Source organism: Podarcis raffonei, chromosome 13 (assembly GCF_027172205.1).
Source record: "Podarcis raffonei isolate rPodRaf1 chromosome 13, rPodRaf1.pri, whole genome shotgun sequence".
Taxonomy (NCBI): Eukaryota; Metazoa; Chordata; class Lepidosauria; order Squamata; family Lacertidae; genus Podarcis; species Podarcis raffonei.
In genome coordinates this window covers 31,321,489-31,344,934 of record NC_070614.1, presented here as the reverse complement: position 1 = coordinate 31,344,934, position 23,446 = coordinate 31,321,489, and the positions used below count along the sequence as shown (strand labels likewise).

The 23,446-nt window shown below is 39.7% G+C and overlaps 4 protein-coding genes across 4 annotated transcripts; 2 read left to right on the top strand and 2 right to left on the bottom strand.

Moving 5' to 3' along the window:
- On the bottom strand, nt 1–978 carry LOC128398703 (olfactory receptor 14A16-like). The gene has a single exon (XM_053359954.1). The coding sequence runs from the start codon at nt 976–978 to the stop codon at nt 1–3; it is 978 nt and encodes a 325-aa protein (XP_053215929.1).
- A 5,067-nt stretch (nt 979–6,045) lies between these two features.
- On the bottom strand, nt 6,046–7,017 carry LOC128398702 (olfactory receptor 14A16-like). The gene has a single exon (XM_053359953.1). It carries the CDS (start codon nt 7,015–7,017, stop codon nt 6,046–6,048), a length of 972 nt encoding a protein of 323 aa, XP_053215928.1.
- Nucleotides 7,018–7,518: 501 nt separating this feature from the next.
- Nucleotides 7,519–14,930, top strand: LOC128399593 (olfactory receptor 14I1-like). Its single transcript, XM_053361201.1, has 2 exons — nt 7,519–7,530; nt 14,013–14,930. Exon 2 carries the CDS (start codon nt 14,013–14,015, stop codon nt 14,928–14,930), a length of 918 nt encoding a protein of 305 aa, XP_053217176.1. The 5' UTR covers nt 7,519–7,530.
- Nucleotides 14,931–18,415: 3,485 nt separating this feature from the next.
- On the top strand, nt 18,416–21,247 carry LOC128398701 (olfactory receptor 14I1-like). The gene is made up of 2 exons (XM_053359952.1): nt 18,416–18,476; nt 20,265–21,247. Exons 1-2 carry the CDS (start codon nt 18,416–18,418, stop codon nt 21,245–21,247), a joined length of 1,044 nt encoding a protein of 347 aa, XP_053215927.1.
- The last annotated feature ends 2,199 nt before the right edge of the window (nt 21,248–23,446 follow it).

Below are 23,446 nucleotides of genomic sequence, written 5' to 3'. Positions count from 1 at the left end.
TTAATTACACCTTTTCAAAACAAACCTGGAAGATATATCCAGAGGAGATTGCCTCAAACCCAACAGTTTTGATAATGCATTTTTTATCTCCTTATTTCTCATGCTATAGATTATTGGATTGATCATGGGTGGTACAAAACTATACATCACAGTTAATGCAAAGTCCCCATCAGATGGAGTCTTAGAGGGAGGCCTAAGGTAAGCAAAAGATCCTGTGAAACAGAATATAGAGAAGACAACAAGGTGGGGTATACAAGTGGAGAAGGCCTTTTTCCTTCCCTGAACAGAAGGGATTTTCAGAACTGCAGTAAAGATGTGCACATAAGTGATAACAATGAAGACAAAACATCCAGACACAAGTATTATACTCACCACTATAGCTCCAATTTCCATTAGGTAGAGGTTTGAGCAGGCAAGTGTAAGTAACTGTGGGATCTCACAAAAGAACTGATTGACAATGTTGGAGCAGAAAGGGGTTGCAAAAGTTGCACTTGTGTGCATGACTGCGTAGAGAAGGCCAGCGACCCACACTCCAGCAACCATTTGTTTGCAGGCTGCCTTGTTCATCAACATTTCATATTGTAATGGATTGCAAATGGCAACATAGCGATCATATGCCATGACTGTAAGAAGGAAAATATCAGATGATAAGAAGAAAAGAAACAAAAGAACTTGAGCAACGCATCCACTGTAAGAAATGTGTCTGGTATTCATGAGAGAATTCACGATGGATTTGGGGATGGTGACTGAAACAGCCCCTAGGTCCTGGATGGCCAAGTTCATCAGAAAGAAGTACATGGGAGTGTGAAGGTGGTGGTCAAAAGCTACAGCAGAGATGATGAGAAGATTCCCAAATACAGTTGCCAGATACAATGCCAGGAACAGAGAGAAGTGTAGAATCTGCAGTTCCCGTATAGCTGAAAACTCCAGGAGTAGAAATTCAGAGACAGAGGATTCATTGGCTATCTTTGCATTCATTACTAAAATGATTGGTGCTTCTAGAAGAAAACAGAAAGATAAACATTGGTTGAAGTCCTCTTGTGATAACAAATATTTACTACTTTGGAAGAGGGTTTTTGGATGTTGAAGGTAAAAGAAAAAAGTGAACAAAAAAGGAGAAACAATAAATATTTATTTAAATGAGAACATAGCCTTCAACTCCATACAGATAATATATATCATTATTTTAAAATAAACTTCCCACTGTTTCAAAACTAGTAGATGTTCACAAGCTCTTGAAGTTTAATGCTGCCACGGCTAGAGGAGGAACACAGGAGTCCTACTGCCATCATTGCCATACTTGCTTAGTATATGGCAATATGCAGAGGACAGATGTACCTTGAGAGAATTCCCATATTTACAAAAGGTATTTTGATATTGTAATTCAGCATCAAAACTGAAGTAACTCTCAAATATAAGAGGATAACTTGCTGCCTATATGATGCAGATTCAAAATCAAGTTTATTCTATTAAATGCAATGCCCATAACAATCTGGGTCATGGATATGTTAAAAGCTTGATTCCTAATATTCCTGTTCTTTCAGTGAGGTCTTTGGCAAGAGTCACTGATAATAGTTCCACATGTCTCACACACTTGGCACACACTCACCTATATTTTAAATTCTAGGCCTAATGTTTAGCACTCCCTGCTAGTTAAGATCACACAGGTTTCAACTGTTCTTATCTTTGTTATATGTTTTTAACTTTAATGCATGCTGTGCACAAACCACATTGTTATGCATGTAAAATGTATAGGTTCAAAGTTGCTTTGCTGTTCCCCAGACCTTTTTGCTGCCTCAATGCTAAGCCAAGAAAAGATGCTTCAGCTCTCTCCTCACTCACTTGGAGCTGCAATGAAGGTTTGTTCTTGGTTGAAGTTCATGGTTGGTGAGGAGAGAGGCTAACCGCTAGTCCTGTTTTGGATGACATGCTGAAACAAAACTTGGTGCAGCCTGAGCTGACAGTAAAGAGTATCATGGAGGAGTAAAGCTACTGTGCTCTCCTCTCCATGAGGTTCAACATTTGTGCAGTCTTCCCAAGATAATATTTGGTTTAGTATGTCATGGAAACCAGGTCATTGGGTATTCTATGTGAGTCTCAATAAGTTCCAGGAGAGACCACAACAAACAGGTTTCCTGATTCTACACAATACACTATAGAAATATTGTCTGTGTTTACTCCTCTGAAAACTACACAGGTATCACTAAAGTTATAAACATATAAATATCTTACTTTTTTCCTTAATAGAAAGTTGATTTCCAGATGCAATTTCTTCACTTTATTTTCATATTTATTTATTTTTTTAAAAAATCATCCCATCCTTTTCTTCTGGAACAGTGAACCTATCTGTATACTCATGCAGAATGAAGCTTTTACAATGGGGTGGAAAATTATAACATGTGTACACACACACACACACACACACACACACACCCCACTCCTCAGAGTTTGGTCTCAAGAGCCTAACACAAATGATCAATTGTGTCCCTGGAAGCTTGGACTCAGGAGTCCCACAAAAATTAAAGCAGTGTTTCTAAAGACTTGGCCACATGATTCTAACACAAATAATCAAGGTATTTAAAAAGAAAGAAAGAAAGAAAGAACTTCCTGTTTCAAAATAGCACACTATATAGCATTTATAATAATAATAATGCTATATAAGTCTCTCTAGAATCTTCTAGAATCAGGTAGTTAGCCTTGTTGGTCTGCCATAGTCGAAATAAATAAAAAAATCATGAAAAGATTATTAAAAAAACTCTTCCAAAAAAAAAAATCCTTTAAAATGGTATTCAAGTCCTTTAAAAAAAAAGTCCTAAGACAGTCTTTAAAAGAATCCTTCCCAATTTATTTATTTTTTAAATTGTCCAGTAGCAGCTTAGAGACCAGCTAAGTTATTCTGGGTATGAGCTTTTGTGTGCATGCACACTTCTTCAGATACTCTGAAACAGAAGTCACCAGACCCTTATATATAGTGGGAGGGTGGGGAGGAGTATTTCTCAGAAGGGTGGTGGGAATGGGTGATTGGCTAATGGAACCTTCTGGTTTCAACTGGACTTTCTTACATTCATTTCTTTCTTTCTTTTTTGAATAACATTTTTATTTAGTTTCATGATACGGAGAGTTGTGTGACGTACGACTGGCTCAGTATTCCCCGCTCCATTTCCCCCCTCTGCTGTGTTCCTCCCACTTCTGCCATTCTTTCTTCTCCTTTTCAATCTCCAGAAGAGTTGCTGTCTGTTTCATTGCAATACTTGCCTATCTGAGGTCACCTTTAGTTGTCAAGTGATCAGTGATATTATTTTTGTCTCAATCTCTTATGTAACTGAGACTGAACACCTTGTGTTACGTCAGAGTTATAGTGTTTTGCACATTGTTGTCTGGTCCTGACTTTTCCATGAAACAGAAGCTCAGCAGGGGATCTTCCCTTTTCTAGTGATGTGGCCCTGTAATTTAGTACAGTGGTACCTCAGGTTACATATGCTTCAGGTTACATACGCTTCAGGTTACAGACTCCGCTAACCCAGAAATATTACCTCGGGTTAAGTACTTTGTTTCAGGATGAGAACAGAAATCGTGCTCCAGCGGTGCGGCAGCTGCAGAAGGCCCCATTAGCTAAAGTGGTGATTCAGGTTAAGAACAGTTTCACGTTAAGTACAGACCTCCAGAATGAATTAAGTACTTAACCTGAGGTACCACTGTAATGCCAAAAAAGAACCTGTGTTAGTCGAAGGCTTTTTTTCAGCAAATGCTTTGCAATTTTCACTTTGATTTCTGCCAGCCCACTAGACTGAAGCCTCTGTATGTGGGACTAGAGGTAACATTGAAAAAATATATATAGTAAACTTCTTAAATACTTGTGATGCAATCTGAGGGTCATTATCATTCCTGAAAATCTGAGGTATCCCATGCCTGGGAAAAGATAGCTCTCAAGTACGATTCTCAATTGTGACTATTTTTGTGTAATTTTGTTGCAGAAAGAGGTTTGGAAGGGAAATTCTTCAACCTCTCATAGTTGATACAATTGTGATTTCTCCAAGCACATTAAAACTTAGTTGGATTTACATCTGCCGCCATCCACCTTTAAACAAACATTTTCCCTGAAAATACTTCAGCTAGAATAAATGATAGACACTTTAGCTTAGGAAGGTGAAGATATCTACTCACATAGTTTCAAAAGTTGCAGCAGGTAAATCTCCATCCATTGGAAGTAAACAAAACAAAACAAAGAAGTAAAATGTTCTAAATGATTTAAAAGGAAAAGAGCTTGGTTTCGTTACAGAAAGGAAGATGCAATCTTTGAGTTAGCAAAGATGCAGGCTGTAAAATCACATTTTGGGAAGATTCAGTTCACTTGGGCTCTTTTGTAGCTGGGAGCCATGCTACAACTGCAGCTTATTCCAGGAAGCAGCAGAGTGGAGGGACAGAGACTGCTTGGAGTCTGCTAACTCCACCTACCTAGCAACTTGATCTCTGTTGGATCTAGGAAGCTTTGGATCTAGGAATTCTTTGTGTGGAATTACTTCCCCATTGTGAACTTCCTGTCCTCTATTTTGTTTCCTAAAAGGACAAGGCTTTTTATTTTATTTTTAAGATTTTGAAAGATTGTGCCAGTGATCTGTGTCAGAGTCCCTCACCAAAGATCAGAGCTGGACAACATGATTCATTTTCTAGGTGTTTAAACAATTCAACTCTCCCAAGTAACAGTTTTAAATCTTTGTCGTAATGTGTGTTTATTTAAACTGCAGCCAGGTGTTCTACTTACAGGTGTGTGAAGGATGCCCTGTGTCCACTTATTGCCAGCCCAGAGGTCAAAGTAGTGAGAAGAAAGAAAAATAAACTTTTAATGTATTTAAACTCATTGTGGGTTCCAGTTTAATGATAACTCTTTTAAGGCACAACACTTCATTTTAGACATGCTTATTTATGTGAGGCACGATATCTAGTTTCAAGCAGACACTATTTACAGAGAACTTTAAAACCCCAGTCAGCATTCTTACTGAAACCTCTTCTCGGGCTAGACAGTTTTCACCTATAATTGGCATTTGCCATAGCAAAAATCTCACAGCCCCTTCTAGGATTTTTATTTCCCCCTCAGGGAATCAAATTGGCAATCCCTGTTTAACTAATTCCTAATCCCAATCAAGGCATGTCCATGTCTCCTATCTAAATGACATACAATCCCTATCTAGCCAATATGCAACCCTTCTATCTGTTTAACTGTCAAATTCTGCATTTGTGACTCCAGATTGGCTTTTGTTCTAAACAACTCTGACTAGTTGCTGACTCAAGGTCTGTCCATCACAATCACATTTACCTGTGCTCCTGTGTCCAGCTCTTATACCCTCACATTTGTCTCTAAGGGAGTGGTTCATTCCCTTGCCCCCTGGCCTGTTTTTATTACATTAGTGATGCAAAAGTCTGCCTCTGCATTGTCCTGTATTTTCTTCTAATCCTGCCTTAGATGGCAACATACTTTTGCAAAGAGGTTGTATTTTTGCAAGCACTGTGACACTTCCTTATCAGAGGACAGTGTTTGTTTCTATGACTGCCTCCAAACTGCATGTACTTCTCTTGTTGAGATGTTAATTCACATTCCAGTAAATCTGTGAATTCCTTCCCCCCACCCCAATATGTTCATCTAGGTGTCATCACTTTTGTGAAATCCTGAATACTCTGTTCAAATCACTGTTTGCATGTTGTTGGGGGACAGAGCAGATGGGAAATATGGCCTCTTACTATCCATAAATCAGAGGATTAAGGTCTGCTGAAATGTCTTCAGCCTGCTGTAGGCCACTTTTAGAATCATGCAACAGATCAGTGGGGTATAAACTTCAAAATAAGTAAGTACATAAATGGGTACATCAACAAGGAATGTGATCTGAAAAGCAAAAGTGTGAATGATACAACTGAGCTGCATAAATGCAAGATGACCATGTGACACAGGGCAGATGTTGAGTCTGCATATCTAAATTTATCTGGAAGCTGTAACTGGCAATGATGATGTGTCTCAGGAACTCCCTTTAATTATACTTACACAGAGAGAGTTCACCTTTTCAGAACAATCCTGGAAGATATATCCAGAGGAGATTGCCTCAAACCCAACAGTTTTGATAAAGCATTTTTGATCTCCTTATTTCTCATGCTATAGATTATTGGGTTGAACATGGGTGGTACAAGACTATACATCACAGTTAATGCAAAGTCCAGGTCAGATGGAGTTTTAGAGGGAGGCCTAAGGTAAGCAAAACATCCTGTGAAACAAAAAACGGAGAAGACAACAAGGTGGGGTATACAAGTGGAGAAGGCCTTTTTCCTTCCCTGAACAGAAGGGATTTTCAGAACTGCGGTAAAGATGTGCACGTAAGTGACAACAATGTAGACAAAACATCCAAACACAAATGTTATACTCACTACTAAAGCTCCAATTTCTGCTAGGTATAGATTAGAGCAGGCCAGTATAAGTAACTGAGGGATCTCACAGAAAAACTGATTGACAATGTTTGAGCAGAATGGAGTTGCAAAAGTTCCACAAGTGTGCAGAACTGCATAGAGCAGACCAGCAACCCACACACCAGCAATCAATTTTAGACAGGCTGCCCTGTTCATCACCATTTCATATTTCAATGGATTGCAAATGGCAACGTATCGGTCATATGCCATGACTGTAAGAAGAGCAAACTCAGATGAGATAAAGAAAACAAATAAGAGGATTTGAGCAACACATCCAGCATAAGATATGTATCTGGTATTCATGAGAGAATTGGCTATGGATTTGGGGATAATGACTGAAATAGCTCCTTGATCTTGGATGGCCAAGTTCATCAGAAAGAAGTACATAGGAGTGTGAAGGCGGCGATCAAAGGCTACTGCAGAGACAATGAGAAGATTCCCAAATATAATTGCCAGGTACAATACTAGGAACAGAAGGAAGTATAGAATCTGCATTTCTCGTATTGCCGAGAACTCCAGGAGTAGAAACTCAGACACAGCAGATTTGTTATCTATTTTTGCATTCATAACTAAAATGCTTTCTGCCTCTGGAATAAAACAGAGAGATAAACATTGATTAAATCCTGTTCTGATAACAAATATATTCTGATAACAAATATTTACTAAACTCTATCTTTAAAATGTATCACAGTGGTTACAAAACTGTAAAAACATAAATGTTCTACCTCTTTCCTTGCTATACTTTATGCATATGCTAAATGCAGCAGAAACAATATGCAAAGGTAAATTATGGTGAATTTTGAATTATGGTGCTGGAGGAGACTCTTGAGAGTCCCATGGACTGCAAGAAGATCAAACCTATCCATTCTTAAGGAAATCAGCCCTGAGTGCTCACTGGAAGGACATATCGTGAAGCTGAGTCTCCAATACTTTGGCCACCTCATGAGAAGAGAAGACTCCTTGGAAAAGACCCTGATGTTGGGAAAGATGGAGGGCAGAAGGAGAAGGGGACGACAGAGGATGAGATGGTTGGATGGTATTCTCGCAGCTACCAGCATGAGTTTGACCAAACTGCGGGAGGCAGTGGAAGACAGGAGTGCCTGGTGTGCTCTGGTCCATGGGGTCATGAAGAGTCGGACACGACTAAACGACTAAACAACAACAAATGCAGCAGAAACAATCTGCAGAGGTAAGATGTCTCTCTCCATAATCTCCATACTCACAAAACACATTTTTATATTGTAATTCAATATTATAATTGAAAAACTAGCTCTTAAGTCTCACAAGATAACTTGCTACCCAAATCAAATTCAAGGTTCTTGTATTAAGTGACTATGTCAATAACAACTTAAGTCCAGGAGAGCTTAGGTGTCTGATATGCCTGTTTTATCACCAAGGTATTTGACAGAGTCTCATGGTTCACCCAAATGACTTGTATCGTTATTCTAGGCCCAATTTTCAGGAACACCTTCTGAGCTAAGACCAGACAGAATTTAACTGGTTTTTTAAAAATAAATAAATTAAAATGCCCATTTTTAACCTTAATGCACACTGCACACAGAATATGTTTTTGTTGTTGTTTAGTCGTTTAGTCGTGTCTGACTCTTCGTGACCCCATGGACCAGAGCACGCCAGGCACTCCTGTCTTCCACTACCTCCCGCAGCTTGGTCAAACTCAAGTTCATAGATTCGAGAACACTGTCCAACCATCTTGTCCTCTGTTGTCCCCTTCTCCATGTGCCCTCAATATGTTTTTAAGAATATACAAATGAATGGGCTCCCGGAGAGAAGCTCACAACTGTTCTACTCCTCCTCAAATCTTTTTGCAGCTACACTGTGTTAAATGAAGCCAAGGTGATTAAGCTCTCTCCTCACAAATTAGGATCTGTAATCAAGGTTTGCTCTTGGTTACAGCTGGTGGTTACTGAAGAGAGAGCTTAATCACTAGTCCTGGTTTGGATGACATGCTAAGGGAAAGCTTGGTATAAGGATCAGGGAGGAGCACAGCTACTGTAGGTGTCTTTCCAGAAGGCTACACAATTGTGAAACCTCACAAATCTAAGTTTTGTCTTAGCATGTCATGCAAAGCAAGACATTGTGTATGCTGAGCACAGTATATATAGACATTAGGAGAGAACAATAAAGCAGCACAACAGTACTATTGTCTGCATTCAGATCTCAGGAAACTACCCAGGCAATAACTAAAATTATAAAAATGCAAATGACTTACTCTTTTTCTTAATACATAATATATTTCCAGATGCAATTTCATCACTACTTTAGGGTGTTCTGTATTCTTCGAACCACTCATTGAGCTTTGTTAAGAAATCACACTCTCCATTTCTTTCTGAGGCAGTGAAATTGTTTGTCTACCCTCACATTTGAAAATGTTTGTATACCCTTGCAAAATGACGCCTTTACTATGGGGAACAGAATTATTACTACAGTATTTATGTTCCTGGGAGTTTGATCTCAGGAGCACAACCCAGATTAGCAATTGTGTCCCTGGAAGCTTGTACTGAGTAGTCCAGAAAAAATCAGCAATAGTGTTTCTTGTGACTTGGTCCCAGGAGTGCAACACAAATAACCAATCAAAATATGTAAATAAATGTTAACAGTCTCATCTATATTTCTGATAATGGGTCTCTTTAGGTACATGAGACTACATTAGCAAACATGAGCACTAAATTCTTCTTAACCACTAATTTGAATAATTCAGTGATCTGAACCAATAAAAAGTTTAAGATTACAATCATGTCAAGTGTGGCATCATTCAAAGTAATGAATATCATGCTCTTGAGGCTAGTGATCTGTTTCCAGCTAGTGCACTAAATCTAACTGTATACATAAAATGTAGCACATGAAAGACACACACGTTTTTAAAACTATGTATACATCAGGGACTGGCTGGTTGAGGAGGTGGGGACCTCCCGGCCAGGAGCCCCCCAGGGACGTCAAGGGAGAGGAGCGCTTCGATCCCAGGTCCTGGTGCTGGGACAACTGGGAAAAGGCTGGGGAACAAGCTAGGAGATGATGGAAGCAGGAGATTGGAGTGATCAGGGGGTGGGGTGGGGGTTCAGAAGAAGGCCCTTCCAGGACAGGGCTGGAGGCTGAGCATCTCAGTGTGAACACAGACACAAACAGGGAGGAATCAGAGAGTACACAGGCCATCCTGCAGCAGTCCTGCTGGCTCTCCTCCTCTCAAACCCAGATCTAAAGAGTCCTATGTGTTGCTGAGCAGCGGACCAGACAGGCCCAGAGCCCAGACAGGCTCATCCCCATGTTTTCATCTGTTGGGAAAGGCTCCAGAGTGAGAGGCTAGAGGGGAGAGGTGGAGTCAGAGCTCAGCATCCAGCAACATCTCAAGCTGAAGGAGTCAAGCCAGGGAGACTTCACTGTTATTTTATGTGAGTAAAAGGCCATTGCATTTCAAGCCTCTAGCCTTTTTTAGGGGCCCAGCACTTTCCTGTCAGCTCTCATGGCAGTATATCCTTATGTACAGCCAGGATTGGTTGAAAACTCTAATGAGTACACTCATTTGCCTGCATATACAGAAGGAAGACAGGAAGCAGTAATTAATGAGCTGCAGTCTGGAAAGCAGCAGCCTTCAGTGTCAATGAGACAGCCGAAATTGGGTGGCCACACACTGAAGCCAACTCCCTCTTTTACCTGGCTGCCTCTTACTGGAACAAGATTTATTTTAAGGTTATGCACTGGATTCAGCCAAGGCCCAAGGCCTGAGCAAAACTGGGCCTATTTGGACATTGGACAAGTTGGATTCACATACCCTCCAACATCCCTCTGGTAAAAATAGGGACATTTCTCACTCCCCCTCAACTGACCCTCCTCAACCCCTCATTTTCATCTCCCACCCAGCAGAAGAAGGGCAGGCACCACCACCACTATAACAATAGGACTCAACACACACCATCCTGAAAAAAACCTCTTAATCCCATTTTTATTCATTTTCTTGTTTGGTAGATTTACAAAAAGAAAATCACACCAATAAATAAATTTTAGAAGGGAGCAAATTAAGATGCGAACACACAAAGCATTTTTTTTAAAGTAATGAATCAAAACTCCTTGCACCCTGCTGCACTCCCTTTTCCTTCCCACCCAGGGTGGTCCTGCCCTCTGCCTGCTTCTCAGAGTCGGCACATCACTCTAGGTTGGGGCTCAATGGCAGCAGCTTCTCCTCCTCCTCACCTGCTCTCCAGCACCTGCTATGAGTTGCCCAAGGGAGGAGGCCCACAGTGGTGGCCATGGAGAGGCAACTAGATACTCCCTTGACAGCCACCACTGCTGCCGCCACCACCGCTCGGTACAAGGGCTGGCTCCTCCTCCCCGGGCTTGGAGCTGGTGGCACTAGCAGGGGAAATAGGGACATTCTGGATTCAAATCAGAAGCTGGGATGGGTCAAGGTGGGTGGCTCAGAGTGATCCATGGCTGTCAGAGGGAGAGGCAAGCAGGGCAGGAAAACCCTGCCAAAGCCTCTTTTTGATAGCTGGTGGCGTCTTTTGAAAGAAGGTGGGCCCAACTAGCTTCCTGCCTGACACACCCCTTTTGCCTGTTGAGCCGAGGCTTTGAACTTGCAGAGTGATGGGAAAAGGAAATACACTTTTGGAGCATCACATGCACCCTGCAGGATCACCCTCTTAGCTGAAAATATGTTGAGTGTAGGGGTTGATCCTTTGGGGAGGCACCCTCAGCCTCTGTTGGAAGGGTGTAGGAGACAGAAAATCTCCTTATCCCAACCTCTTTCTGGACTACATGTTTAAGTAAGCATTCGCCCTTCCCCTGAACTTATTTATGTCTGGATTTGGGACAAGGTGGAGGTCTCCAGATTGACCCACGGTATGTAATCTTGGTGCCTTCCCAGATTGAAGCCATGGAGGCGATTGGGAGGGTGCCAACAGTCCTAATTTATTTTGCCACAATTTGAACTGGGGTGGGCTCACCTCTTTACGTGGTGTCTGAAAACCTGCAGGAGTGGAGACTGCATCTGCTGCTGTTGTTAAAGTTCCAGCAAATTCTGCAGGGTTTAACCCACTGGGACGTCTGACTAGCAGCAGTCAAGCTTTGGAGCAAGAGATCCTGGTGTTCCACATCTCAATGTAAAGAAAGGTCTAAGATGGCCCTTAGATGAGAATTATTGTCATACCTAACCCACACAGTGCCAGAAAAGTCATAGAAAGCACAGGGGACAGTGTCCTGATATTTATTCACAGACTGGTCCCACATACATGATGTATGTGTTCAGCCATTTAGGCCACTTTCAGCCCACCTTTTCTTTTCTTTTTCCTTAAGAAGTTATTTGTTCTAAGTCTCCTCCACTTCCTTCAGCTTGATTTCAGACTCCTAAAACCAATAAAGTAACCTTCCATTCAAATCTTCTCCTTGGTCATACACAGAGATAGACAGGCACATTTTATCATTTTTCACTGTTTTAACAAAATGTGATTAGTGGCCATTTGGAGTATGTAAATCAAACAGGAAAAAAGAAGAAGGTAATGAAAGAGATGGGTTTAGCTCACATGAGTAATCATACTTTCTCCTTCATCATAACTCAGCTCATTTGTTACTAATTTGGAAACACAAACCAAACTTTTAGACGTCAATAACACATTTGCCTCTTCTACATAGTTATGCTGGACTCTTGAGAGCAAGACACCCCAAGCCCCAAAGCAACATAAATCTTCATTTGCCAGTATTTATAGATGTTCCTGGCAAACCTTGTGGCTGGCTCTTAAACATTATAGTTACAGCTTTTGCCAGCACAATATTCTTGAGTGTATAGAGAAGGATTTCATGCTAAGGGGAAATGACTCTATGAATGAAAAAGTAAGTCATTCTTTTAAGCTATTCTATTAGAAGTTTTCATGTTTTGCCTCATGCTCTGTCATCCATGAATCTATTCTTTCTCCATTTGTCTATGGTGTGGTGTGTTGTGGTTAGGACTTGAGGAGTAAAGCAGATCATCTTCTCAGCCTAAAGCTAACTAGAAGTATGATGTTAGTATACATAAATCCACATATCATTTCTTAAATAAGAATCTTGTTTTCAATAAGAGTCAAAACAAAATTATTGGCTCTAGGTCATATCTGAATTCCCCCCTCTCTCTTTCTCTCTCTCTCTCTATCTGTGTATGTATATGTCTGTGTGTACACACAGACATCACATTATATCACATCACATCACTGAAACCATAAGACAGGTTCTTTCTTAGAACCACAAATACTGACTAAAAAATGCTCAGCCCGAGAGCATGGGGTAAAAAAAGCAAAGACTGAAACTATATTAAATCAAGGTGGTGTTTTCTTCTGTTTGTTTGTTTGTTTGTTTTCAAATTTAACAAGGAAATGTGGGGAAGCAAGTGGTGAATGTTTTTGGAGTTTGTAGAACTCCATACCTGGGTTTAAGAAGAAACCTGTGTCCCTCCAAAAATTTAAGTTTCATCATCCCTGACCATTGGCTATGCTGCCTGGGGCTACTGAGAGTTGGTAAACAACAATAACAGGAGAGCCACTGGTGCCTCATCCTTGGAGTAAATATTAGAGTTGGTTCAGATAAAATTTCAGGAAGCTTTTGGCACCAAACCTCACATAATCCTGGCTTCTCTTCTTCTTTGCAGTCACCCAGAAAGACATTCTGAGTAGGTGTTTGTAAATAAGAGCTTCTTAAGGATTGTTAGAAAGCTTTTTGCTTATTACAACTACTACCATTCCGGGTTTTGTCTCTATTCCAGGAATGACTAACTTGGAAAGGTGGTACAGTTAATAATAATAATAATAATAATAATAATAATAATAATAATAATAATTTATTTCTACCCCACCCATCTGGCTGGGTCTCCTCAGACACTCTGGGCAACAAAAGATTTAAAATACATTAAAACATTAGTCATTAAAAACTTCCCTAAACAAGGCTTCCTTCAGATGTCTTTATTGAGCTGTTGCTTACTAGGCTAATAGGGAGGTGGGCAGGACAGTGGGGAAGTCCGTTGGGGGCGGGGGGCTCATTGGCAGAGTCACTTTTTGCTGGCAAGTGGCAACAATGTCACTGTCGAAAAGTTGGCAGCAAGGCACAACTCCATTATACCAGCCACTCCTGCTCTGTTCTGTGTTCTCATATATATCATTATTGTATAAATATTGTATATTATTGTATAAATATTACGTATTATGTTACAATGATTACATCTTTTTCTCTCAAGTAATTCATATTTAATGTAAGCTTAATGAAAGTACAATATACTGTATGCCAGGATCTATAGGAGACACAGTTGTATGTTCTTTATCTCACACATTCTAGTTAACATGAGCAACTTATATTTTCCTTAGCTATTGTTATGTGAGAGGAGAACTTCATAGTAATAGGAAACCTACTGCAACACATTCTGCTCTCTGGCTTTTTTGAATCTCACCTGACGGACATTACTAAATTCAATTTAAATTAATAGCACTTGAGGTTAACTCTTCTTTAGACCATGCAATAATGTTAACAACTTTCTTCCCTTTTTTCCTTCCGTAGAGCATTTTGCAATTTAAATCAGAGATGAAAAGATGTCTAACCAAACTTCTGTGAACACGTTTCTGCTCTTGGAGTTTTCTAATGTTCGAGAACTGCAGATAACACAATTCTTTGTGTTCTTGCTTTTTTATTTGGCCACTGTCACAGGAAATCTTCTCATCATTTCCGCAGTAGCTCTTGATCATCACCTTCACACTCCTATGTATTTCTTCCTGATGAACTTAGCTGTGACTGATCTTGGCTCAGTTTCAGTCACAATACCCAAATCGATGTCAAATTCCCTTTCAAATACTAGGGTGATTTCTTATTCTGGATGTGTCACTCAGGTTTATTTCTTTCTGCTTTTTGCAGCATCAGATTACACCCTCCTCACTGTCATGGCACATGATCGGTATGTCGCCATCTGCAATCCACTACGGTATGAGGCAATTATGAATCAAGGTGCCTGCATTCAGATGGCAGGCAGTGCATGGCTCAGTGGTCTTCTCTATGCTGTGCTGCACACTGGCAGCACTTTTGCCATGACATTCTGCTCCAATATTGTTGATCAGTTCTTCTGTGAGGTCCCTCAGCTTGTAAAGATCTCCTGCTCAAAGTTATACATACTTGAAAATGCACTTCTTTTCTTAAGTGTGGCTATAGCATTTGGCTGCTTTATTTTTATAATTGTAACCTATGTCCAGATCTTCAGTACAGTTCTGAGAATGCCCTCATCACAGGGAAGGCAAAAAGCTTTCTCAACTTGCATTCCCCACCTCGTTGTTTTCTCCATGTTCCTGTCTGGTGGAGCACTTGTTTACCTAAGACCCATACAGCATGCCTCCTCACATACAAATATGGTCTTTGCCGTTATATATTCCGTGATTCCACCCATGATGAATCCAGTGATATATAGCATGAGGAATAAGGAGATTAAGGTCGCTATGTCCAAGATTTTAGGATTGAAATAGCTGTCTAAGGATACAATTTGTGGTGTTATCCTTTATGCAGGGTTTTGTATGTAATGATGTTAAAGTGTATGAATGTTTTGATACACAATCAAAATAGGGGAAGTTAATGTGGTTCCCATGTTGTTGGAATTCAACTCCCATCTGTCTCAGCCAGCATGGCCAATGTGTGCTTTGTCCATTGCAGTCCTAAATATCTTCTCTTGTTTGTTATAGAAGAAAAAGGTCAGCAGTTTTAGAACTATTTCAAAGCATTAATCCTATTGTAATTGGATTGTAATTGTAAGTATGCTTAGGGTTTTAAAGAAAGAGCCATTTTTAATCGATCAATCAGCCCGTTTTAAATTTGTTAAGCAGTCTAGTGCATTTTCATGAATGGGTGTGTCTATATATATCTCACACTGAAACAATAATATCCGTTCTTTCTTAGATATTGAAAGAAATATGAGATAACTTACAACTGAATATAAAAATTAGTCACTCATTGCTCAAATAAAAATATAAGCTTCAAACATTTTCTTCTACATTCCATCAACCTGGTTTGAGTAGTTAATGACACATGTGTTGGGATTCACCTGAAATTGGTGTGATACACCATTCATCTGAATAAGAATGGGACATTCTAACATCTTGATGTAGGCCTGATCTGCACAGATCCCCATTCCCCGCCCTCGCTTCTAATTCCCTTGATGTTGATATAATGCGAGGTTTCATTCTGTTAAAATGCAAACAGATATAATTCTGTTCTTCTATGTTATACAGGTGTAATATCTTGTGCTATAGGATTGGAGGCTTTGTTTAGCTGATGCTTATGGTTCTCAAACAAAACAAGGCTGTAATTTTGATATACAGTATGTAATGTTGGAATCGAGCAGAGGGATCACGTCAGTCTCTTTTGTTAAGACCTGGCTAAGACTGTTAAACACCCTATTTGCATGACTAAAGAGCTGCACATGTTTCTATAGGAACAACTAGCTAATGGTGCTTCCAGAGGAAGGGTGCAAGTCTTTGCCTCTCACCTGAATGGAGACTAGGTCATCTTGTAAGAAGGAGAATAGGCAGGGAACTGAAAACTCGAAAGACAGAGACTGGAAATGCTCAGTGCTGAAACCAAAGCTCTGGTTTTGCAGACCCATAGAGACATAATGGGGAAGCAAGGTAGTTATAAGAATTCTAAGGTCTCAAATATATAATAAATATTCATAAATGCATACATATCTAAATATGTAAACCATGTGTCTGACATAGTACAGGAGAGTAATCCTGAAATCATTTTGACTCTCCCAATGACCTGAAATATTCCTCTATAGTAAGGGAGGCAAATGGGGAAAGCCTTCTCATTGTCTTTTTGCTTACAAATTCTGTCTTAAGGGCATATTTGTGTATGATTAGGGTGAGCCTGTGACCTGGATACAGGAACTAAAATTTTAACCATCACCAAACCATCACAATGGCCAGGCTGCCCAGGTAATGCAATCAGCGACAAATTATCAGGTATCCTGGCAGACAGGATTTCTGCTGTAGACCACCTCCTATGATGTATATATGATGATATTGAGATGATCTTTGGGCTAAGGGAGTTGGGTAATGTCAAAAGTCTTTAAAGGATGCACACTTTTGTTTAGGGAGGGGAAGGAATTCTGTTGCAACAGAAAAATAAATATCTGCCTTGCTTTCCACTGGATCCAGCCTCTATCCATTTTTCTCTGACCAATCATGGACTTAGGGGATTCAGAGTCCCTTGGGGAGTTGGGTAACAAACACCAAACTCCATTTTTTACATCAGAATGCCAGAGTGTTAATGCTGTGACTCCTCCCATCTTATGCTCAGATTGTATATATTTATAAAAATAAAACCATATATCCTGAAAACAACACAATTTCCAGTGACATCATCCCAAAGAAACCAAACCTGGGAAAGTTTTGGCACCCCTGGAGTCTCTCACCACTTAGAGACTGGAGCGCATGCAACACTAGCATAGTCATTCCTCTGATTTCATGGATCAGAAGTGTTCAGTACACCAGCCCTAGCCATCACTCCTTAAGGCAGTGGGATCAGAGGCGGAATTAGGGGAGTGAAACTGGTTCGTCCACACTGGGTGCCAAGCCGAGAAGACGCCACAGCCATGATGAAGAACAGAAGTTGAGAGGTGGGGGATGCTGAATTTTGGCATTTCACATGGTGCCACTGAAATTTTAAATCCCAAAGTCTGGCACTGGTGGGATGTAGCTACACTCTGCCAATGGTCAGAAACTGATTCCTCTGTCTTGGTGTTGGCATTCTTACATAAACATACTCGTCAACATAGCCTAGTTGCATCAATGGTTAGGTACTGCATTCTTCCTCTCAAATTTAAAAAAAAAAGGACTGTTATGTGGCTGATGTAAATCTGATTAGCCAAGCAGCAGGAAGTGGTGGGGGTTGAGGGTGTTCCAGATTGTTGTTATGGGTGGGTGGGTGGGTGTTATGCTGTGTCTGTTTGCACTGCCAGCATTCATGTATGTTTAGCTGTTCCACCTGGCCTTTGGTTTGGACTCAGTCTAACCCTTACATTTCCTTCGCCTTACTGTTTTGATCTATGGGCTACTTTTAAAATGAGGCTGCATTTTAAATTGCATTTCAACCTGTATTTTAAATTTTTCTGTATTATGTTTTTATTATGATTTTACTGGTGTTAGCTGCCCTAAGCCCAGCTCTAGCCGGGGAGGGTGGGGTATAAATAAAAATTATTATTATTATTATTATTATTATTATTATTATTCACATACAGCTGAGAAGTTTAGGATCTTTTGCTGGAGTTTTGACGTGCTCTTGTGATGGATGTGTGTTAACCGCTAATCTTATGCCCACAAGAAGTTCTCACACAAAGAAACAGAGAAAGCTTGGTTTATTATATAAAATAGGAGTGATAGAATATAAAAAAATGCTGCTTTAGATAGCAAAGTTGCAATCTAGCAAGTAGCACATTACAATACAAACACACTTTGATTAAAAATCAAGAGATCCCCTAATTATTCTAAAAGCCTACAGAACCAGAAATGGGGAGGAAGGGGGGAGTATGCCTGTCCTTAAAGTGAAGCAGATATACAGAGTCCTAGGGATCGCTGGGTTAAGTGCTGTCCTGTTAGAGCTGTGGGAGCTTTGCATCTATTTTTTTTATATATACATTTTGCCAAGGCATACCAGTAGAGGGGAGGGGGTTGTGAAATGAGTGATTCCTACAATTTCTATAGCTACACTAGTGGCCAAAATTGTGGAAACCTTTTGGGGAAAAGTGTATTTCCAAGATTTGATGGCTCATAACACCACTTTATTCTGGAGTAATACCATAAAATTATATATCAATGGAAAAACAATTTAATGAAGAATGCATTAAACTCAAGAGAGCAAATCTCTAGGAACACAAACCAGATATTACTGTACCCTCCTCCCCTTGCTGAATACATATTTTTGGCCATCAAGGACTGGTTGGGTTTCATATGCTTTTATGGATGACTATCCAAATGCACAGACAGCTGAAGTCATTAGAGGAGAAAGCACATCTGAAGGTAAGAGAAAAATATTACTAAATTAATTCATATAGTTCAAACCTTACCTAACACCACAGGAGTTACTTAATGGATCTCACATGTATATCCATTAAATCACTTGTTGCCAACTAATAGGTCATGGCCCGATTCAGTATAGGCTGCAACAGGAGCACCACCACCATGCAAATGTATAGTACAGGATTAATCAATTGTTCTCAACTTTATGTGTGGGTTAAAAGCAGGTCCTGAGTTGGAAAACGTTGAAGTTTCTTTGTTTGTTTGTTTGTTTATAAGAAAATCTTGATGAATGTGAGATTTTTTCCTGGACATGGGAATCCTTTTTTATTCTTCACACACAAAAAATAAATGAGTTCTTTAAGTTTTAAAAACAGGGTGTTGTGTTGGCTAGAATGCAGAACCACAATCAATAAAGCAAGAGCTGCCTTTAACATTTCAAACTGAAGTGAATTTGGGGGTTTCTTCAGTGGCAAAACATCCGAGGAAAGTAGGAAGAGGAACTTAAGGAAAGATTGAGTGAGTTTTCGCAAGCCTTCCAAAATTTATTTGAAAGTTTCCATCTGTATTGGGAAATTGAAAGGTTTTAACTAAGCTAGTGAAATTTCAGAGGAGGAAAGAGAGTTTGTGCTCCTTTCATAATATACTGTGGCTTCTCTGATGCTTTGATGGCAGAATACTTATTACCTGCTGCATCTGAAAAAATCATTAACTTTCTGTTTAATTTCAAAGTGCCTGGTTCTCATGTAACAGACTTTATCACATTGTGGATCTATTCAGCTGCAGCCCCATGCACTCTTAACTGAAAATTACATCCAAATTGAACATACGTAGGACAGGACTGTATGTCAGTGAGTTGTAAGAACCACTTTCAATGTGTTTAGGTCTTTTACCCTCACTCTTCCTATTTTTCTCTCACAATTCTTTAAGCGCTTATTTATAGAGTATTTTTCCCAGTGTACTTTTGTTCCCTTCTGATATTGTCCCCCTCAAAAATGGCACCCTGTGGGGGAAAGTAGGTGCTGATATTCAACAGGAGAAAGCTTAAAATCCTTTGGTGTGCAGGGTTAGGCTGTGTGCACAGTCCCCATTTCTTTGTGTGCTCCTATCACTGGTTTGAGAAGTGGTATACACACAGCATAAGCCACAAGCCACATGTCTCTGGTCATTTTTTAAGAACTGCTGCATTTCCTCCCAAACCACATTTGATCCATGTTGTGAAGAGTGACCTAGCTACATTTCAAGCTGGTATTTAGTAGACATCCTTAGCTGTTCTAATCCCACACCCAAAATATCTATCCAGTATTATAACTTTTGTGGAAACTTTTTGGAAACTCAACCTAGGCATTGTTTCTTGTCTTACAGTTGAGTTTGTTACTTATCTCCCTCAAAATTCTTCAGATGTTATTTTACACCACCCAGAATGCTGAAGTTACATCCATGGGAGCTCTGAAGGCTGCTGATGTCCTTCACAACTCATGGTGCAGGCAAGAGCAATGTGTTATTTTGTAATTGCAACTTTTGTTTTGCAACTATTTTAAGACTGTTTCCAGTAAAAATTTGAAACTCATTCTTATGTTGGAGAGCAAATTCTTCTCTACTCTACACAAGGTCCAGATCGGGGATTCCAATGCACCATTTTTTTTTGGGGGGGTGTTGGCATCCATCTGTCTTGGAGACAATGGAGTCCACCTCCAGGAGTATGAAATGTTAAATTCTCCAGGCTGAAGTGTTATATTACTAGAATATTCTGCTGTCATTAAAACTTTGTACTTCTGTTTCTTTTTGCAGAAAGCATGGACCAAAGCAAAGACCAAACTATAGCTAACCAATCCTTTGTTTCAGAGTTTCTACTCCTGGAATTCTCAAAAGTTCGGGAATTTCAGATAATACATTTTGTAATATTCCTGGTATTGTACTTGGCAATTGTAACAGGGAATCTTCTCATCATCTCTGCAGTAGCCTTTGACCATCGTCTGCACACCCCCATGTACCTCTTTCTAATGAACTTAGCCATGCAGGACCTGGGCCAAGTTTCAGTCATTATTCCCAAATCCATGGCCAATTCACTCATGAATTCTAGGCACATTTCTTATTCTGGATGCGTTGCTCAAGTCCTATTCTTCACCTTCTTCATATCTACTGATTTTTTCCTCCTCATAGTCATGGCCTATGATCGGTATGCTGCTATTTGCAACCCACTGCAATATCAGATGGTGATGAACCTGAGAGCCTGCACTGAAATGATCCTTACTGTATGGATCACTGGGTTTCTTTATGCAGGTTTGCACACTGTCAGCACTTTTGCAACTCCTTTCTGCTCCAATGTTGTCAATCAGTTTTTCTGTGAAATCCCACAGTTAATAAAGCTTTCCTGTTCTAAGAAAAATCAAATTGAAACTGGAATTGTGCTGTTGTTTGCTCTCGTTGGGCTAGGCTGCTTTATATTTGTTCTTGTGACATATGTACAGATTTTTAGTGCAGTGTTAAGGATGCCATCTGCACAGGGAAGACAAAAGGCCTTCTCTACCTGCCTTCCACATCTCATGGTATTCTCCACATTTATGGTCACAGGCTTGTTTTCCTATTTGAGTCCCATGACTAATACAGCAACACATTTAGATTTGTTTTTTACTGTGATATATTCTATGGTCCCACCTTTGCTGAACCCACTGATTTACAGCATGAGAAATAAAGAGATCAAGGCTGCTTTGTCAAATATGTTAAGGTTAAAAACATCTTCAAATAAATTTGTTTTTAGTTTTCTAATATAGAAATTAATATAGTCATTTTCTTTAGGTATGGATATGAGTGTCACATGGATGTTTCACATTGATTTCAATGGGACCAAATAAAACTAAATCTGAATCCATCAATTGGTTGTTGTCTAACTATATGGATCTGCTAACATACTACTTCTTGTCTTCCTGTGCATGCTTATGCCCTTCTAAATTTGTTCTTGGAGGTCCCCCAATGTCTCCAGAGTGGGAAAATGCATGCCTCCACCCTTCACTTCATCATAGACCACATTGTTCCCCAAGGTAGACTCCTTGAGCATTTTGTTGAAAGACCAGCCACACCACCACAGCTACTCTGCCATTGCTTTGCATCGTTCCCAGGTGTGCCACAACTGCAAAGTCACCGTCAACTGGCAGATCGATCTGGAGCTCTATGTCTCCTATGTGTACCTCAGCTTGTTCTACTATTTTGACTATGATGATATGGCCCTGAATAGCATTGCCAAGTACTTCCTATTTCTTTTTGAAAAACAGCTTTGACATTTTGCAAACCTTTCTGAGGATTTTTACAATCAAGTGGTGTATAAATTTTATGAAATAAATAAATTATTTATGCAAACACACATAACACAATCTAATTGAATATTTAGTGTACATAAGGATGTTTATTTATTTAATGGATTTAGACCCCTCCTTTTGGTGAGGGATTATACCAAGGTAGCAAACACAAATATATACATTAAATGTACAACAATATATAAATTCATAATTAACATTAATGGTTTAAAGTATGTTTAATTCTTCATTGAATAGCAGCCACAAATTCTGGTACTCACTTGTGTATTGTTCTCAAGACTGTTCCACAATAACTGCTCTTTGCAATCACATGCTTCCATTGACCTTCTATTTGAACATCTTTTTATTGAGATATAAGGAACTATATTATAAGTCCTATTTTTACTCACCTGTAAATCCTGCAAACAAACAGAGCAAGGAGAGATAAGTGCAGTAAGCTCCACCCATCCCCAACATTTCTATCTTTTTACCCTCTGACTTGTCGTGAAGGAATGGGACTGTTTAAAAAGAAATGAACATTTTCCAAGCAGTTGGGTTTGAGAATAATGGAGTTAATTTGCTTCCTGAAGTCAACCATGTATTGCAGGTGATCACTTGAGGAGATGTTAAAATGAGGAAGTAAAACATGGATTTGAGGCAGCCTGATCTATAAAGAAGATAAAGGACTCTAACTGAAATAATTTTGCTTAATGGAATTTTTGCAAATAGAAACCCCTTAGATAAGACTAGCAGGATGCTTTTATTGTGTTTGTACACCTAATTCAGCTGAATCCCAAACCAAGTGGAGTAATTGGGGGATACCATGGATTGCAACACTGAATGGAAAGGAAAGTTGGATGATAATGAAGGTGAGGAGGATAAATAGGCCAAACTTCATTCCAATTAACTCAATGTTTGCCTTAAAATTAAGAATTCCATTGTCTAGTCTATCCATGTCAATAATGTGTTCTAATTCAAGCTAAACAACCCCAACTCCCTCAACTGTTCCTCATAAGGCTTCCTTTCCAGACTCTTGGTTATCTTGGCCACCATTCTTTGCACATATTCCAGCTTGCCATGATCCTTCTTAAATTGAGAAACCCAGAACTACACAATATTCTAGATGTGATCTGACCAAGGCAGAATAAAGTGATACTATTACTTCCCTTGATTGGGACACTATACTTCTGCTGATGCAGCCTAGGATAGCATTATATTTATTTTTTTGCTGTTAAAACACACTGTTGACACATCTTAAGCTTGTGGTCTTCTAAGACCCCTAGATCCTTTTTACATGTACTACTGGCAATCCAGTGATTTAGTGCAGTTGTTTCTTCCTGTCAAATGTGGAACCTTACATTTGTCCCTGAAGAAATTCATTTTTTTAGTTTGGGCCCAGGTCTGCAATCTGTTAAGGTTATATTGAATCCTGATTCTGTCTTTCATGGCATTAGCAACCCCTCCCAGTTTGGTGTCATCTGCAAACTTGATGAGCATCCCCTCAATTCCTTCGACCAAGTCATTTATAAAGACATTGAACAACAATGAGCTCAGGACAGAACCCTGTGGCACCCTACTTGTCACTTGTTTCCAGGATTAGGTGTACTCTTTGGATTGGGTCAGCCAGCCAGCTACAAATCCAACTAACAGTTACCCCACTCAACCCACATTTTACCAGCT

What these genes read in the sequence shown, in the direction of transcription:
- LOC128399593 (XM_053361201.1), top strand. Translation starts at nt 14,013, where the DNA reads ATGTCTAACCAAACTTCTGTGAACACGTTTCTGCTCTTGGAGTTTTCT.
- LOC128398702 (XM_053359953.1), bottom strand. Translation starts at nt 7,017, where the DNA reads ATGAATGCAAAAATAGATAACAAATCTGCTGTGTCTGAGTTTCTACTC.
- LOC128398701 (XM_053359952.1), top strand. Translation starts at nt 18,416, where the DNA reads ATGGATGACTATCCAAATGCACAGACAGCTGAAGTCATTAGAGGAGAA. An exon ending in AGGAGAAAGCACATCTGAAG is followed by an intron (nt 18,477 to 20,264) that starts GTAAGAGAAAAA and finishes TTCTTTTTGCAG; the next exon opens with AAAGCATGGACCAAAGCAAA.
- LOC128398703 (XM_053359954.1), bottom strand. Translation starts at nt 978, where the DNA reads ATGAATGCAAAGATAGCCAATGAATCCTCTGTCTCTGAATTTCTACTC.